The sequence below is a fragment of the Nicrophorus vespilloides genome, unplaced genomic scaffold (genome assembly GCF_001412225.1).
Source record: "Nicrophorus vespilloides isolate i.1.1-1 unplaced genomic scaffold, Nicve_v1.0, whole genome shotgun sequence".
Classification (NCBI taxonomy): domain Eukaryota; kingdom Metazoa; phylum Arthropoda; class Insecta; order Coleoptera; family Silphidae; genus Nicrophorus; species Nicrophorus vespilloides.
In genome coordinates this window covers 19,006-38,619 of record NW_017097793.1, presented here as the reverse complement: position 1 = coordinate 38,619, position 19,614 = coordinate 19,006, and the positions used below count along the sequence as shown (strand labels likewise).

The window sequence follows — 19,614 nt, the reverse complement described above, 5'->3', positions numbered from 1 at the left end:
AGAGATGTCTGTTAGCTTTAGCCTGTTCTCAACAAAAACCCAACAAACCAAACATAACAACAACACATAATTAAACACAAAATAAAAACATAAACAAAAAAACAGTTAGAAGAGAAAGTTAAAAATAATAGTTAGAGAAGCGCGGGTGCGAGAAAATAATAATATAATGAAGTGTATAAAAAAAAAATAAGAGAATATTATTACGAGTTATGTAATTCAATAAAATTTGTGATATATATTTTTTACTAAGTTACCAGGAGTTAAAAGAAAGATTACAAAAACGGATTATGTAAGAGATTTAAATGGAAGAGGGAGTGTTCTGTGTCTACCTTTGTATTTATTTATTAATTTTCGAACTATGTTTCACACTGTAAATAGAAAACTCACTCTCCCTTGTTTGTTTGTTTTTTTTTTCAATGAAGATTTATCGATGTAAACGAAAACAAAAAAAACTAACGATACAATTCCATGAGCTCTCTATTTTCTATGTTCTGTTTCCCCTTTCAATTTAAAACTTATCTCATGTATATTTTGAAGGGCATCTCTTTGAATCCATTTATGTAATATGTAGATGGAAAAGGTAAAAGTGAAAAAAAAAAATACACACACACAGAGTATTGTTGTTAAACCCTAGTTGTTATGAACAATCGATGTAATATTTGTAAATAGTGTAAATAATTAAGTACTTATAATATTTAGATGTTTAATTATAGAGGAGGAAGCTTTACCTAATTTAGTGATTTCTGATTTGCGGAGGAAATACTGTATTTCGTGAGGGAAAAGAAAGTGATTTTGACCGGTGGCCAGATATTTACTACATACAAGTAAACCTAGATGAATTAAATAGCGACGAGTTTAGGCGTTACAACTAGAAGAAATTTGAACTGCGGATAGGTAGAAAACAATGATGTTGTGTTTCGTTCTCGAAATTGCGCAGATTTTTTTGCGAAATACGAGATGTCTTCGTATAAGATTTGTTTTCGAATTTACGAGTTCTATAAAATACTATTATATTAAAAAAAAATGAAAAGAAAGATAAATAAGATCAGTTTGTAATTAACGTAAGATGAGTTTGCTGGAGAAAATCCCGTTCGTTGAAAACTAACAACAAAAAAAGTATTGAATCGAAACAATAATTTAGAAAAAAAAATAGTATGATACTCGTTGTTTCTTTTTTCATCCTAATAAGTTAAGTTATAACGAAAATTAATATATTTTATTAACACATTTTCTCTCATTTCTTTCTTATTTACAATTCTTGATTTAGAGCATTTATTTATATCATTTTCATCGTTATTATTTTGTTTGTTTATTATTTCAATAAAAAATAACGTTTCAAATTTTTACTTGTTTCCTTATTTATTTGACGATGGGAAAGATGTGATGTTTAGGAGATGATCGTGTGATATCGCGCACTCTTTTTTTTACACATTACACGCACTCAAAGTAGACTCAATGACGATATTTATTGATATGTATGATATATAACAAAGATGGAGAATATGAAATAATTGTTAATATGTGTGCCTATTTAAGAGAAATATTTATAGTTATCTAAAAGAGGCTTATCGTGATTGAATACAGGTGGTTACTGTCATAACAAGTGAGAACACATTTTTTAATTGAATATATATTAGATTATAACGAGATATAATATATTTACGAGATTTCGTAAATTAAGAATCACCTTTTTTTTTATTAACAAAACACAGTAATTCATATATTGTGTCAATTATAATTAAAATTGTTTCATTTCAATTGGAGTATAACTCAATATTAAGTCGCAAAGTAAAAAAAAAATATATTAATTAATTTTATTTTAATTGAAATTCGTTATTTTAAGAGTATTAAATATTCTGTAAATGGATGTACGGCATTTAAATAAATATTTTAAAATGAAAATTGTTAAATGCGTTTATATGAATGTATTACATTAAAAAGAAACAGGCAAAAAAATCATTGACTTTATTTAGTTTTATTACTATGTTTTGTTGAAGCGATTTTATCAATATAAGCACACATTTTACGATAACTTAGTGTACGTTTTTTTATGGGAAAGAAGACAATATTCAAGGACTTTAAATGACTTTTAGAAAGAAAAAGAGAGAAAGGAAACTTATTTTGGATAAAAGTGATTTTTTAAAGTAATTATTTGTAATAATATTTTTTTGTCTAAATCTAGTAATGAAATTATTTAAGTGTATAGGCCCAAATTTTAAGAGATACTTTTTAAATGTTATAAAATATATATCATATTGCATATTCGATTGGTGATATTAGAGTGAAGTTTAAAGATAATGTAGAGTAATTCTCATTTATAAGCCAAAATTAGTTCCAATAATATAATCCACGTTTGTTCACTTTTACATACTTTTTTTGTATTTATAATTATTTTTTAAATCAGGTTTCTGTGTCGAAATATCAATTTCCATTGAAACTCGCAGATGTACCTAAACTCGAAGAAGCTCCTCGTGCAACGAAATTAAAAGAATTGTTTTAAATTTAATTTATTTTGTGTTCATAATTAAAATAATCCAAAACAAATAGGTTGCATCAATGTATCCTCCACTGAGTTCGTATTTGTTAGATCTAGGCCAAAGTTAAATTAATATGGAATGGTAAACCTAAAAGAATGCTCACAGACTACAATAATATTCTCTATTTTAAGTAGCGGACGAAGAAACTAGTATTTGTTAAAAATTACAAGTAAGAAGTTAGCAAGTTGTATGACCTTATTGAAATAAAAAATATATATTTACATTAATAAAGTATATATATATATATAAATAAAAATTATAATGAGACAAGGCTATAATTGTTTAATTTATCAGAAGTTTATTAATTAACAATGTTTTTGATTTTTTGAAAATATTTCAATTCGATAAGAAAACTGTTATATTATGGATGCACCCTAAAAAATCTTTTATATTGTTAATGAATAAATGTGACTTTAGACAATTATACATATAGAATTATTATTGTACGCTTATATTGATGAGATTCGACTGGATAAATTGGGGTGTTCAGGGTTGTAATTTGTTTCGTAATGAACGAGCACGTTACAAGCATCCTGGACGTTGTCTTAATAGAAGTTATTATTATCCTTGCATGAGTTGTGTGCATTACTATTATTTATGTCAAGCTTATGTCTATATATAAACTGTTGTCAATTTTTGGTGCTCAAACTTGAAGATTTATACATTTTCAACGGGTATTCCCATTTGTTGACCGTAACTATATGTACGTTTTTTTTAATTGCATTAATGTTTCTTGTCGTACTCGGCGCTAGATGGTTTAGCGAGTTAAGACTGTGCCGAATTTGGTTACTGGTAATGATTTTCTGTAGAATAATGGATGAATAAAGAAATTTAGTATAAATTAACATAAAAGTTGTTCTTTTTTATTACTGTATTATTTTGAATATGCGATAAGAAAAACGTTATATTGTTCATTTTATTGAACAATAATTTGATATTGCTATTAACTTGATTATTAAATGTTTATTTGGTCCCGAAATGACAGATGTCACCTTGCGTCAAAGCGAGTAACTGGTTGAATACTCGCTGTACTACAATTCTACTTATTATTAAGATAGGATAAAGTTAAATTTAATGATATTTTTGATTTAGTTCTATTAATAATTAAAAATAATTTAATATCTTATGAAGAAGATAATGGATGATTAAATAAGTTTAGTTCAAAATAATCTGAAACTTGTTTTTAGTAATGCATTATTTTGATGTTGACAAATAAAATTTATTTATATAAAATTTAACGACACGAGGAAGTTGAATGAATTTCTTTCTATTTGTGAAAGAGAAAACCTATCATAATAAATAAAGAAATATTGAAGGTTACGCAGAACTATACAATACCTAAATAAATTTATTGATATCTATAACATTTATAGTTACACAAAATTTGGAGCCCGATTCATAGCTGTCGAGGATTTTAACGCTAAGCACACAAAATGGGGCTGCATACTAACCGCAACATAGGTTCGAGGGCTTTGCAGGACTATACAATCGCAAAACCGGTCTTACCTGTCCTTTGGTAAACTAACCAACTGGACTACAGCCTCCAACTATTACTTGTGGAGAGCAAAAAAAACATGAAGCAGTCAAAATGAGAATCGGCACTCAGGAGATTGCTGGACTGTAGCTGGACGAGATTTGAATGGACAAGGCCGAATTGTTGGCTGACCACCTGTAATCGACAATGCGATCCAGGATGAAATACAGCAGTACCTTGCTTCGCCATTTGGCAATAACTCACTTCAAGGTTAAGGAAGTGGATGCAATTATGCGACTTGGATGCTTCCAGGTCAGTGGAAAGTTGCCCAGATAATACTGATTGATAATGCCAGAAAACCAGCGAAAATGCATTCCTCCTATAGACCCATCAGCCTCCTGCCGGTTATGTCAAAACTGTTCGAAGAATTAATTATAATTAATAGAAAACAACATCATTCCGAATCACCAATTTGGGTGCTCCATATAGGGTTGTAGATGTGATTGGAAGATCCTTGGAGGAGAAAAACTATTGCTCCGCTGCTTTCCTTGATATCTCCTATGACTTTGACAGAGGGTTATATGAAGGGCTGCTCTACAAACTGAAAAGATACCTCTCAAGTGTATACTACGATATATTCCACAAGCTGAATGAGGAGATAACATGCCTACGTTCAGTTTTCTCCGGGGTAGCTCAGAGTAGTGTTTCGGGGCCCTTATTATATCTTTTATTTACTTACCAACATCGCAGCACGTTACTGTGGCTACTTTCTACATATGAAGATTTCGTGAGTGCGTGTCTTGATTGTGCATGTACGGTACCTTGAACGTGATTACGTTAATGTTAGTTACTGGACCAATCCCACTGTGAAATAGATGGCTGAAAAAATAAACGAAGGATAAAGTTGAATTAAACTCTTTTAATATGTCTCATAGAACGAAACATTGAAATTCATACTCGGACTTCAAGTATTGGAGATTGAAAGTATTCTAAAAGAGAAAGAAAATAAATTGGAAAAGATTTTTTTTTATGTCGTGTAATTTTATTTACAATCTGTTCGTCAGTGTGAACATTGAGTAAATTTAAGATCGCGGTTGACATTAGGTAGGTAATCTTTGCCGGTGAATAGTTACCATTATGATGATTGATTGGAAAAGATGAGATTGAAGCTTGTCGATATCCTGAAGAAAGTACAAAAAAAATGAATATATATTGTTGTATCCCAAGGATGGAATATTGAAATATTGTCTGGTGGAAAAAGTGAAATATTGTCTGGTGTTCTCATTGTGGAGTCACAGTTGTAGGAATTAAATAAATCAATTGGTTTTAAACAAGTTTATTAAATAATTAGTACTCTCGGGCAGAAAGACCTATTGACCCTTTGTATCAGTTGACTTTTTTGAAATTATATATATTTATTTTGTTCTTTTTATTTTTTATTTCTGTATATGTTTTTTTGTACGACTGATGCAATGAATAGGGTTGTTTCTAAGACAATGTAGATACGTTAACACTTTGACTTACCCTCAAATGTTCTGCTGAGACTAATTTTAAATACTTATTCTACTTACAAAGTTAATTCTTATTATTACGGGGTGGGAATTGTGATTGTAAGTAGGGCTTCAATATATTGACGATTAAGGACTTAAATTCTTGAGTACTTCGACTCAAAAAGGTATATGAATATCGATGGGATTGTTTACGTTTGGTCCCCTTTGTTTATATTAAAGTGTATCGAATCGGGATCACTATGGAGGTTCTTTTTGCTGTTGTATATGTTTAAACAATGAGACGACTAAGAGACGTCGTGGATGTATCTAGTTCGTTAATACACTATATTAACAATAATAATTGTAATAATAATAGTTGGACACAACACCTCCCTCGTTGCAGAAGAATAAAATGACGAAAAAATCTTAAAATAACAAGTGTTGTTATACATTATTGAGAATATGTTTAGTATGAATGTAGTTGCTTCGTAAGAAATTCATAACAATAAATGTAAGTTTAGTTTTATGTTTTAAAATTATTTTACATAATTATACACTTGATCAATTTAATCTAATAGTATAGTTACATCTTATATTTAGTTAAAACTAAATGAAACTCTATCATTATAAATTAATCTTATCGAGAAGAAGCAATGAAAAAAAAAATAAAAGAAATATTTTCATTACAAATAGATAAACCTAAAACGAAGGGTTATTTTGTTTGTTACCTCACATTTTATCTTATCAATTTGAAGTATCATGTTATTGGCGCAAAATTTTACGCACATATTTTATAATAAATAAATTTGGATTCATCATATTTGTAAACTATCTCTACGTAATTTGTTTACCAAATACCGCACACCCTAGTTTTCATTCTACCATTTTAATACATAGGAGAGTCAGTCTCTTTAGCCTTGCGCAACGCAACTATCAGCGTCACGTACATATGAAAAACTAAATGCAATTACTTACATCGGCGTTTTGAATCCAGTAAATGTTGCATAGTAAACTCAAACTTACTGTTAACAGTAAATTTATAATAAAATAGTAATGTTAATGATAGACTAAATTTGAAACATTGTAGTGAAAAGTATAGATATAATATATAGTTGATTAAATATTGGTAAGTTTATCTTTCTATCAGTTAAATATATCCATAAAATTAATTGTTATTTATATAGTAATTATTTAAATTATTTAAATAGTATTGGCAAATGTTGTAATTTTAAATATATTTAATTAAAAATTAATTTATTATTATTTATAATACAAAAAAGCATATATTATGTATAATATTTTTTTACATCTTTAACGATTTGTCGATTTTTTTCTGAAAGTAATAATAGATATTTATATTCGAAGTCACGTTCTCACACTTGTTTTTACACATTACATACTTTGTTTATATATTGTTTTAAATGTTTTTAACTTGTAAATATATTACGCATGAGTTTTATAAACCATTATGATTTATCAATAGATTTATTAAATTGGAATATAAAAAAAGAGTTATTAATATTTTATGCTTCATTATCTTCCTGACATACAAACATATAGTTGACATTTAGAAAATCATCGGACGTGCACTGAGCTTTTATTACTTTGGTATTAGTAGACTACATTCATAGGTAAACTCAAAGTAGTGTTCAAAAATAAATAAAAACTATAAGGATTTATACATTTAAGTATAGAAAATGTAAGCACTACCATGAATTAATTTTATTCATTATTTAATATTATTATTATATAGTTTATAAGATCGATATTTCTTGAATGGATAATTTAAACTCATTATTAATTTTGAAAAAATAAAATTTTGATAAGAATTTCTATGTAGAAAATGATCGTATTCATTGGAGGAACTTTTAAGAATTTTAAATGATATTTTCCTCATTAATTAGCTAATTAATAGTTATAAAATAAAAAAAAATATATTAATAGGCTGGCCAAAGAACTAACGACCGAGATCTTTCCGACCAGGAACATAAATTTAATTATGGAATAATACGATATTTTAATAACAATAATATACAAATGAAAAACAGAAGAATGAGGAAAAAAGCAGCAGAGTAGAAACAAATGTGAATCAATCGAGGGACATTAGGTATTGGAATAATGGGATAATGTGGGATATTTAAATTTGGGAAGGATATTTGGGTTTCGAGGGACACATAATTTAGAGAGGGAGGCTATGTTGGACTGTTTGGATTTAAATTTCAATGAGAGGGACATGTATCGGTCGAGGAGAGGGACTATTTTGGTTTTGGAGTAAAGGAGACCATTAGGAGGATTAGAATGTCGTATTTTGGTGAAGATACGAAGGGAATTTTTTAATTTAATTGAAAGTTTATAAATCTTTTGTATTTTTTCATCCAATGAATAATAACTTTTACTGTGGACAAATCTCGTTTGATACCGAACTAATCAAGGTACTAAATAAAATTGAAATAAACTGCAAAAAAAGAGAAAGGCAAAATTAAACCTATATTTATGTTAAAAAAAATAATTTTGTGTAATGTTTTTTTAGAATACGTGTTAACTTAAATTAAGATTGTTTTGAAATTTTCAAACCAGACTATAGTAAATCCGAACTGATCGAAGCCGGAATATGTATTGCCGGAGGTATTGCTGTACAATAAATTTTACGTTAAATTAATATAATGTTCAACGAAAATACTTGATTGATTTTCACTATGAATTAATAATAAACAAAAAGTATTGTATAACTAAGTAGAAAGGGCTATTGAATTTAATAATTTATATTATCTATTAAAGTAAGATAAAATATTCAAGGTTGTATAGAAAATAAACAATTTATTAAATAATATAATTTTAATTGTTGGATAGTATTTAGTTTCTAATATTACTCATTATTTTAAAAATCTCCACCCTTGTTTGTTTTAAGTAATTCCATTGTTTACTTATGATATATTTATAGAACTATTTCATGGAAAAACATTTTTCCGATCTTATCTAATCTTATCATCTTCATAAATATAATCAGAATTTTTCAGCATTTCAGAATGGTTTAGAATTATGCAATATGAAAATGCAACATAATTTACTTAATCTTCGCTTAATCTGAATGTTAGATTTTTAACAATTCCTTAATGAGATTTGTTCTTTACTTTGGACATTTTTTAATACATAATAATTTTCAATAATTCTTTGATCTTTAAAATAAAAAAAAATATATACAAAACTTTCAGAAATTTTAAAAATTGAAAATTATAAATATAAAAACTTACATAATTAAGCAAATATTTTTAAAAGTATGTATTATTATAAAAAATAGACTTTTTTCTTCAAATATCAAATTTACAACTGAAAAATTACACAGTTCTACCATTTTGGAGTTTAAATTGATTTTATGAATAAGTACATATATTTTTTAATAATTTTATTAGAAATCAACCTTTGAATTTTTGATGAAATCTATATACTTTTGGTGTTCTTTCTAAAAGTAACAACTTATTCTAATTACGAAGTACCCTTATACTAGCAAACTACATAGACACACAAGACAATTTAGTGTATATGTTACTAATGCAAAATAAAAAACCATTATTGTTTTTGAACAATATAAATTTACCAACTTGAAAATAAAACCATATTTTATGAATATTCTTCAAATTATTCTGTTTAATTATTATGCTAAAAAATACATTTTATAAAAAGATTGAATTTACAAATTTATTCGAAAACAAAAAGTAACACTTTATAAAGTAAAGCATACATTGTTTTGGTAATTGTAATTTGTATTTGAACATGCATAACGATAACTAATTGGAAATTAAGCGATATAGTTTTTCTTTATCTAGTAAGTAATTAGGAATATGACCCACTTCCACCGCAATCAGTAAATTGTTCGCAGGTTTCTACATAGGTGTGACACACACTAATTTACCTAAAGCAATATTAAATTCACAAAAAAATAACGAAGTGTTTATTAGGGGAAAATGTGTTTTTTATTATTATTATCCAACAAAGCAGTTGACATTGCATTTGAATAATGGTAATAACACGCGATGCGGCTTTGATTAAAATCCGTACAAGATAAATGCATGCAACGGATGGATAATTACAAGTAATGTCTCGCTAATTAATCAAGGCTGAATGCATAAAATGCGAACAGTTTGCGTTAAGCGGATCGTAACGGAAGATCGGGATTGAAACATCAATAGATTCAACAATCCTCTTTTTGATGATGGTGATGATAAAACCAGAGATAATAGCATCCGCGTTTTCCGTTCTAGGATCGATGCAATGAAATATTAAAAGATATCAATCGATATATTGGCATAAAATGAACTTAAAACCATGTGCATTTTCCGGTCGTTAATCGCGTTGTGAAGTTTCATAAAAAGAACCATTAAAATGCAGAGTTGCAAAATCTGATTTTTAAAATATTTAGATTAATTTGAATGAAGTGCGCTGTTCTCGGGTTGAGAACAGAACATATCTGTTTAACGTGAAAGAACGCTTGCATTTGCGCCGGACATTTTTATAAACTATTGGGAACTGTTTCAGATGACACATTAGTCGCGTCCAGTGATGGATGGGTTTCAGGTCAGGTTTTGCGGCGAGGGATACGAGCTTAAGGATTTCTTGAAGTTTCATCCGGGTGGAATCAACTATCTTTCTGGATACAAAGATAAAGATGTTGGTTTGCGTATGGAAAGTACACAACATTCGCAGTCCGCTTTCTATCTTTTAAGAGAGTATCGGGAGGGTGGAAGAAACATTGAGATGTTTAAAGAAAACGAAGATTTAGAGGTAAGACAATAATATAAATTTCAATAATTAATTATTCATTCATTGATTATGGGTTTCGTATACAAAAATGTTTTTAGCAGTAATTAAGGAATTTAATTTGATAATAAAATCTAAATCTATTTTTCATTTTCATTTATAAGTTGATATTTTTCAATTACTAAAATATGAGATTTTTTAAGCAGAAATGTTTCTTTGTGTATTACCGTGGTGATGTATTAGCTAATTATTAGTTAATCTGAAAAAAAAACTTAGATGGTTAGATGCTTAAGAATTTTTGTTTTATTTTTTATAACTACAGTGAAACGCCGATGATCCGGGTCTCAATTTACCGTGGTTCGAGTTAACCATGGTCGCGGCCGTTTTTGTGTTTACTTATTTTATATGCTAAAGAAAAAAAATTGTCTGTGAAAATCTGCCGTTAGTAGATAAGTTTACAAGGAAAACAATAAATTACCTTTGAAATGTATTTTTGTATATTAATACATAGATATTAAGTTTTTTAAGCAAATTAAAGCGATGTTTGTCTTAACCGTGTTTTTCAATTATTCCCGAATTAACAGGGACAATCGGCGTTTTACTGCGCATTTAGTTTTAACTAACGAATTTACTAAATACTTTAAACCAGCGGTCGGGGAACTTTTTTAACCATTACCCCAAAATATTATTGCGTAAGTCGATATTACCCCTCCCATTCTGAATTCATGAAACAATCAATGTAAATTTTAAATAAACAATATTTATTGAATTAATTTACATTTACATATTTATAAAAAAAAGTTACATGAAAATAGTAACAAATAGTAATAGACAAACAAAATAGAATTCTTAAATTGGAACAAACAAAAATTAATTGAAAACTTTCCCCCTTCAGGTTTTGAAAAAATGATGTTGCTTTATGTTTGATATAATTACTTTAAAATTGGGACTTTTTGATGTAAGAGCAATTTGAATACAGTCTTCGGCGTTTAATCGATTTCTGTTTTTGTTTTTATGTTCATTAGAGTCGAAAAGCCTTATTCACAAAGGTAGGTTGTTGCAAATGGCAGCAATTTTTTTACCGCCTCCTCATGTGCAATTTTGAAAACCTTTGCAGCCTTTGACGACATATTTGCTTTAGTCTCAAATTGAATACAGTATTGAATGAAAGTTCAAGAATTGTCTCTGCCAAACCTCGAGGTTCTTCTGGCATGTTAGTAATTTCACATTCAAAAGGATCTAAAACCCAATTCACAGTTTGTACATCAAGATCTAAAAAGTAGTCAGAGAACCGCTCTCTGAGTTTGGTAAGATAAAATTAGAAAAATTTCCCTATTACCCCATTTTGGGTAATTTACCCCGGTTCCCCGACCGCTGCTTTAAACAGTTATAACTTATATACAGTGGAACTTCGCTTAACGAGTATAATCCGTTCCAAAATTTCCGGATTTTTACTCGTATAGTAAACATATTCAAAAATACATATAATATGTGTACACAAGTTTTAAAAATGGGACTTATCTTCTCATCGTTATGCGAAACGTCGCTCGTTAAGCGAGTTATTTTTCTTACAATTATTTTTGCTCGTTATGCGAGGTGCTCGTTAAGCGAGGTTCCACTGTATATATTAACACATATAATATAAATATGTTTTTCAATTGCCAAATGATGGTAGTTTTTAATGAGAATTTAATCAGATAATTAGAAAAATATGCCCTTAAATGTAATTGTAAACCAAATAATCATGTTTGATTATAAGGCATAATATTCCTAAGTATAGATTTGATATCAATTTGTCAAATCTATTTAACTTGAGTCCACAAATTGGGTTCTACGAAAATAGTTCATAAGAATTTTGATCGAATGGAAAAATATTTTAAGATTACAATAATTCAGTTAATATATATATAAATTATATTATTAATATATTATATAAATATTAAATTGTTTAAAAAAATCTTGGAGTTTACCTTAAAGATCATTTCAAAGTTTATGCAAAATTCATTTCGAATGTCGTTAAATTTATATTGAAATCAATTTGTATATGTATAATTATATATACAGTGAAATGAGCACCTCGCATACCGAGCATTTCGCTTAACAAGTAAAATAAATTGTAAGAAATATGACTCGCAAAATGGAACGCATTATCGTATATTACGTTAGTTTATATGGGAAAAAATGTTTCACTATACGAGTAAAAATTTGTGTTTGTATTCACACTTTTTCAATGCAAATTTAAATTGGAACTATAAATAGTAATTTTCTTATTAATAGTTCATGTGAGGAATTTATACTTTATACTAGTGATTTTATTCCGGGAAGATTCTCGATTGTCCTTATTAATTGAAGCATTAAATCGAATGCGATTTAACCAACTGTTACACATTACCATATATTTTTATTAAACGTCGACCTAACATTCAAGGATGCATCATATAATTTATTGCTAGTGATAACGCTAATTGTCATTTAGCCAAGATAAATAGTGCGATAAATAGAAATTAATGGTTTTTAGTTGTAATATTTAATTTATCGAGAAATGCAAATGAAGATTAATTATTGTTCAAAAAGTTTGTATTAGATTTGCTTAATTATATAAAAAGACACAATTTAATTATAGCTATCAATAACATAAACTATTTAATAAAAATAACATTAGTTTTCATAGTAAAATTACCATTTATTCCTTAATTAATTGCAATTACGTTAATTGAAATATTTGGTACGTTATTATATTGTTATACATTTATTCAATGAAACGTTGGTTTCTAAACAATTCGGATCTCGGAAATAAAACAACGTTTCGGTTGCCAAATTATGATTTAAAAAAAAATAAACATTTGTACCAAAAAAAAATGTACATGGCACTTGTTGCAAAAAGTCTGACATTCCCTGTAATATAATATAATATTCAGTAAAACCTGAATTATAAGGATCATGGCCCTTTGGCCAGCCTATTGATATATATTTTTATTATATGTTAAAATTTATTTATGTATAAATTGTACTTTTTTCTTCTTCTTATGTATTAATGTTTGGCCAATAAATTATTATTATTATTAAGAATCATGAAATACGAGAGAATCTTTGTATCTTAACATAGTCTTCTTTTAGCTCGATACACTTTTCCCAGCGATGTTCAATATATATTAAACACTGTTTATAGTGAGAACCACACACTACACACACTACATCTCTTTATTGTTGGAAAATATTTTACCAACGAGCCATTTTTTAAGTTTGAGAAAATAATCCGAATGGGCTAAATTTGAAGAATGCGTGAGGAAGCAATTCGAACTTGACTCATTGATTTTGGACATCGCGATAACGGATGTGTGAACTCATATATTGTCTTGATTGAACGTCTTGCACAGCTTCCTCATCTCCAAATTTTCAGTGAATATGCGATGTATAGCAGTTTTTGAAATGCCTACCATGTCTGTTAGCTCGCACACTTTTAGTCGATGGTCATCCAATACTATTTTGTGGATTTTCTTCACTACTTCTGGTGTGGTCACCTCATTTGTTTGAGCACTGCGATGTCCATCTCGGCAACTCGTACGACCTTATGAGTACCAACTTGTACCAATTGACAGCCGCAATTACTCATATTATAGTTGATACAGACAAAATTTGTTTTATTATAAATTTATAATTAGTCGTTATTTAAATACACATATATTAATAAATAGTTTCCTTCACAAGGTTAAAAAAATTAAATGCGGTGGATGCGCTGGGAAATTCCGATAATTCTCCAACAATTTCTTCAATAATAAATTAGTAACATATGTTCACATACAAAGGACTCACTATGTAATAAATATTGCTAATTTAATGAAAATTCTTAGCCAAGCAATCAATAAATATACATTGAAATATAAATTAAGTTGTTTGAACCAAATCTTTGGATTCCTCTTAAAACACTAAAATTAAGTTGCTTATAATTTTTTATTTAATTTCAGCAATATTTAGGTATTTTTAACGTTTTTTTACAATTTAAATAATCACATAAATGTGCCGGTACTCGTAAGTACAATCAGACGACAAAAGGTTAAAGGAAAAGTGAACTATTAATTCATATTAATAAATATAAAATTATTAACAATACAGTGGAACCTCGCTTAACGAGCACCTTGCATAACGATCATTAACGAGCGACGTTTCGCATAACGAGTGACGATGAGAAGAGAAGTCCCGGATTGTGCGCCTGCTACATCATTTTTAAAACTTGTGTACACATATTTGTGTATTATTGAATATATTAACCATCTTCGATTTTCTTTGTCATCTTTGTTTAAAGCTGACTGTACTTTACAAATATAATTTGTGTTTGCTGAAAATGCAAAACACAATTGTATTGTGTCCAATAATGATTATAATATACTATGTACGCTTTTTTATATAAACAAATATTAAAAGTATAAAAAGACTTACAAATTCCCGAATTGATACATGTAATATTAATAAATATAAACTCACTTGACCGTATGTGAATTGTAAAACATACCCTGGTGTTAGTGGTGATTCTAGTTGCATCTTGGTATTGTTTGTGATTTCAAAATTTCCAAACTTGTGTGTGTTTAATAACACTTGTATGTCTCCAAATAAAAAGCCAAACAATAAAAATAACCAGATATGAAAAACAAAATAATTAAAAATCGAGATCAAGTTATACTTTTTTCTGGCAAGGAACGCATTATCGTAATTTACATTAGTTTATATGGGAAAACGTATTTCACTATACGAGTAAAAATCTGGAAATTTTGGAACAAATTAAACTCGTTAAGCGAGGTTCCAATGTATATTGATACAAAATAATTTCGATTTTTTTCAAGAAAATGAACAACTTTTTTTATACAATATATAATGTCAGTTGTCAAAATATATAATGATAATATAGTTTATATTGAAGTTGGCTGAACTAATTATACTCGTGGAACACAACGAAATTTCTTTCCGAGCAAAGACTGCAAAGCCTACTATTAAATTTGCATATTTATATATTAATAATTGTAATTTGTAAATTTGTCAAAACTTGTAATTATACCAATTCTGTGAAATATGACTAATATGTATAATGTTATAAATATAGAATCTGTATTTCAATTAAGTTTATTTAAGGTTTGAAAAACAATTTAGTTTTCATTGAAATTACAGAATTTATTGGTCAGATTTCTAAGAATTGGACGGAGGCACTCATGATTTTTTAATTTAAATAAATTTACGTCAATCAACTATCGATCATAAAATATAAGGATACCTATGTTTGACACGCACGTGCAATTCCTATGAAATATATATATATATATTCACGTGGAATAAAACGTTATGAAAATTGTTTTATATAATCATGATTGGTTAAATTAATGAATTAAAATAGTCAACCCAAATAAAAATATTATTTACTAAATTTCAATTTTTATTTCAGTACTTAGTTAATTGGAATGAACCAATGTTGAAGCAAGTTTCGAATCTGGGAACGAAATATAGCGAATGGGTGCATTCGCCTGTCAATAGGAAGTTGCGTATTTTCGAAAATCCTTTCCTGGAATCGCTTACCATCACACCTTGGTATTTCGTACCAATTGTTTGGATTCCAATCATTCTGTACTACATTCATAAAGGCCATCAGACTTACTCGAATATACATAAAGGTACGTTGTTTAAGCATAAAAATAAATAAATTTAAAATTATATTTATCTTTACTTTTTTATAAAAGTTGATTTTATGGTGGATGCTCGTCGATATATAAAAATAAAGTTAGAACTCGGTTAACGTTACCTCTTATAACGAAATCCGTAATTTCAAATCCCATTTTATATAAAAAAAAATCAATTTAACCCTTTGTACGACAATCATAAAACAAATATTGGCAAGAAGTTTTAATAGAAAATAATCATAGCTCAATCAATAAGTTTCGAAAATGTTGATGAAGAGGATGTTAACACTTTATTGAAGATGCAGAAATTGATCCACAAACCTTCCACTGCGGTTTAGAAAACCTTATTCATTTTTTTACGAAGTACCTTTGTAAACGAAGTTTCGCTTAACGAAGATTTTGTGGAAAGAATCCTATTCAATACTCGAGATATGACTGTAAAATCAATTGTCTTGTAGATATATTTGCATTGATCTGTAAATGAATACTATTATCAAAATACGTAGACATTTATATATAACATTCGTAATATGCGCTTTCTGTTATAATAAAATGATGTTATTTAAAAACGGAACTAAAATTTAGATTATTATTTTTATCATTTACGCAACTTCTATTGCTTTAAGAATAATATAAAATTTAAAAAGAATATTGAGTTGGAATGAATGAATAAAATATATGACTTTTCTTTCATAGTTTCCTTTTGATTTACGTATATATTTTTATTAAATAATACAACATTTATGAAAATAGTCTTCTTAATCTTAAATAAATATATTTCTTATAAACTATTTTAATTTTGTTTCAGAATCAAATTCAGTTATTTGGTCTGTAATATACTTATCAGTAGGTGTTGTGATGTGGACTTTACTAGAATATTCGCTACATAGATGGGTTTTCCATCTGGTGCCATCAGGGAAATCACGAGCTCTAATTTGTTTACATTTCACTATACACGGATTACATCACAAGGTAAGTTATTTAATAATAAATAGTGCAGTTCTTGTAATCATACTTATTTATTAAACGTTTAATAGCGTGCACAGATTACTTTCAATAATTAATTCTGTGCAATTTAGATAAAAATCTACGTGTTTGTGGGTGTTTAAACATTAAAAATGAATGATTATTATTAATTTTTAATTTATGAGTAAAACACGATATTATACCAACAATATAAATAGTTTTATTAATAGTTCTTCATTATTTATATAGGTTTGTCAAGAAAGTAATGTTTTGTTCCTGTTATCATTTGAAAGATGTCACTTTTAGGTTAATTTAGAAACCATTTGCGATAATCAATATTCTGGTCGACCTACTGAAGTTTATTATAACCAAATCACAGTCATAATTGAATCGGATTGTCATATAACTGTGCAAGAGATGAATCAATATTTGCAATATACATCTCAAACGCAATGAAATCGTTACATTTTTCATCATTTCATAATCATCATCATTTGTAATGAAAAATAGATCGTCTACAAAAACATCAATCGAAAACGAACATGATCCAAACGTGATGAACCAGCACAAATCACATCGAAAGCTGAATTGCATCAAGAAATATCATGGTATCAATTTGGTGGGGTTACTAAGGTGTTGTGTATTTGAGCTGCATTCAAGGATCTAAACCAGAGGTTCCCAAACTTTTTTGTGTCGTAGACCCCTTGCCATGTTTTTCGGTTTTAGGTAGACCCCCTACTTACCTGATATTGATTTTTTATAAATTTATTATTTATATTAGGACATAATTATTAAGATCTTTGCTCTGAGACTGCGCGTATGCTTGTAACAAGATGATACTAGTATATCATTATGTGCAGGTTTTTACAAGTTCAAAATGTATTGCGACCACAAAGCGAATGCCTACATCCTACAACTTACACAACTTTATAAGCATATATAATATATTTTTACTTCATAGGTACTTTTATAAATAATGTATATGTCTTTATATTATAAGATAGTATAATGTAAGTAAATAAGTACTATCAGTGTATGTTGAGATCCACTATCGTGGACCCCCATTTTCATTTCATGGACCCACAAATTTTTTTTTTGCTGACGTAGACCCCTTGCAGGTTGTCATAGACCCCTGGGGATCGATATAGACCACTTTGGGAATCACTGATCTAAACAATCAATTCAGTTTACTGTCAACAACTAATAAAACTGCAGGAAGGTGATTCTTGCCAACTAGATCTCATTATATCGATATTATGTTAAGTTCCTTTTTGGCAACAGAATGCCAAGAAGTGCAATATATAAAAACAACTATAATACTTATTGAAAAATATTAAGATTTAATTTAAACTTAATATGTTCATTGTTTAATTTTTAAACTGATGTTTCGCAAAATATTAATATTTATTTCTATTTAAAATATATACTTATTCAGTTAAGTGTGTTTAAAAAAAACTACACATAGTATTTACATGTTGATTAATATTTAGTAAGATTTTAATAAAATTTTCAATATTTATTTAACAAGAAAATGAAAATACTACTATCCATACATACTATATTTTTACATTTTCATATCTAAAACATAACAAGTTAAATAATTATCTAGGTTATCTAGGTTAAAAAATCAAATCATATTTGACTGCTGCAATAAATATTATTATTAATTTATTTTAGGTTCCTTTCGATACTCGAAGATTAGTATTTCCACCAATTCCGGCGATTTTCATACTGGTTTTAGGACACACGTTGTTATCTTCAATCATTCCAAAGTCCATGATTCACTTACTTCTTGGAGGTATTATATCAGGTAAAACAATTTTTAATTAAATTCATTAATTTACATATCTTTAAATTGTATATTTCATATACAATACTAATTTATCTACATTTTACTGAGATAATAATGATACTTATAATTAAAGTAAACATTTTGTATCAATTTTCAATAGATTTATTGATATAACTCAACAATCTATAATAATTTATTAATCTAATCATACCATTATTAAATTAATTATATCATTAGTCTTAATTTCAAATATGTAAAATTAATACAGAAATACTTCGTATAGTGCGGATAATACTGTTTGATAAGTTGCACTATATATAATCTAGATCTGTGTTCTTCAACCTGTCTTATATAAACTTTATAATTGTTCATTTACAAAATGATAAACTTAAATTGATTTTCATTCGGTTTAGGTTATTTAATCTATGACATGATTCATTTTTACCTGCATTATGGTACACCTGATATTGGTGGATATTTATACAATATGAAGCGAATCCACAATCAGCATCATTTCACTCATCACGACGCTGGTAAGTATAATTAATTAACTTTTAAATGTAATTAAAAACTATCAATGATCTTTTACAGCGTTCGGAATAAGTAGCAACTGCTGGGACAAATTGTTTGGAACTATAATTTATCTAAGGAAATTAGGAATGGGAATTAAATGGAATTAACAATTTAATCAAATTATACGTAGTAAAAGTAATTAGAAATTATTAAACACTACTTAAGTATTATTTCGAAGAAAAAAGAAGACAACTGTATTACTAATTTGCTATCTAAATAATTAACAATAATTTATTTCATAAAAATACAATTGGCTATTAACAACAGTCTTTGCGATCTTTTATATACCTTTAATATTTAATAAACTAAATTTATTTAATAAAATGTGGATCATGATGAAAATTGTAAATTAAACGTCTTTTGT

General features: G+C 27.7%; 1 protein-coding gene across 3 annotated transcripts; it reads left to right on the top strand.

Annotated features, from left to right (window-relative positions):
* Positions 1–6,589: 6,589 nt before the first annotated feature.
* On the top strand, positions 6,590–19,368 carry LOC108561002 (fatty acid 2-hydroxylase). Of its 3 annotated transcripts, none has more exons than XM_017918747.1 (7): positions 6,590–6,627; positions 10,035–10,280; positions 15,688–15,913; positions 16,728–16,891; positions 18,563–18,695; positions 19,091–19,210; positions 19,269–19,368. In XM_017918747.1, exons 2-7 carry the CDS (start codon positions 10,059–10,061, stop codon positions 19,355–19,357), a joined length of 954 nt encoding a protein of 317 aa, XP_017774236.1. In that variant the 5' UTR covers positions 6,590–6,627; positions 10,035–10,058; the 3' UTR covers positions 19,358–19,368. The 3 variants fall into 3 exon arrangements, with proteins under 3 accessions (XP_017774236.1, XP_017774237.1, XP_017774234.1); XM_017918748.1 differs by lacking the exon at positions 6,590–6,627 and adding an exon at positions 9,655–9,888; XM_017918745.1 differs by lacking the exon at positions 6,590–6,627 and adding an exon at positions 9,655–9,975.
* The last annotated feature ends 246 nt before the right edge of the window (positions 19,369–19,614 follow it).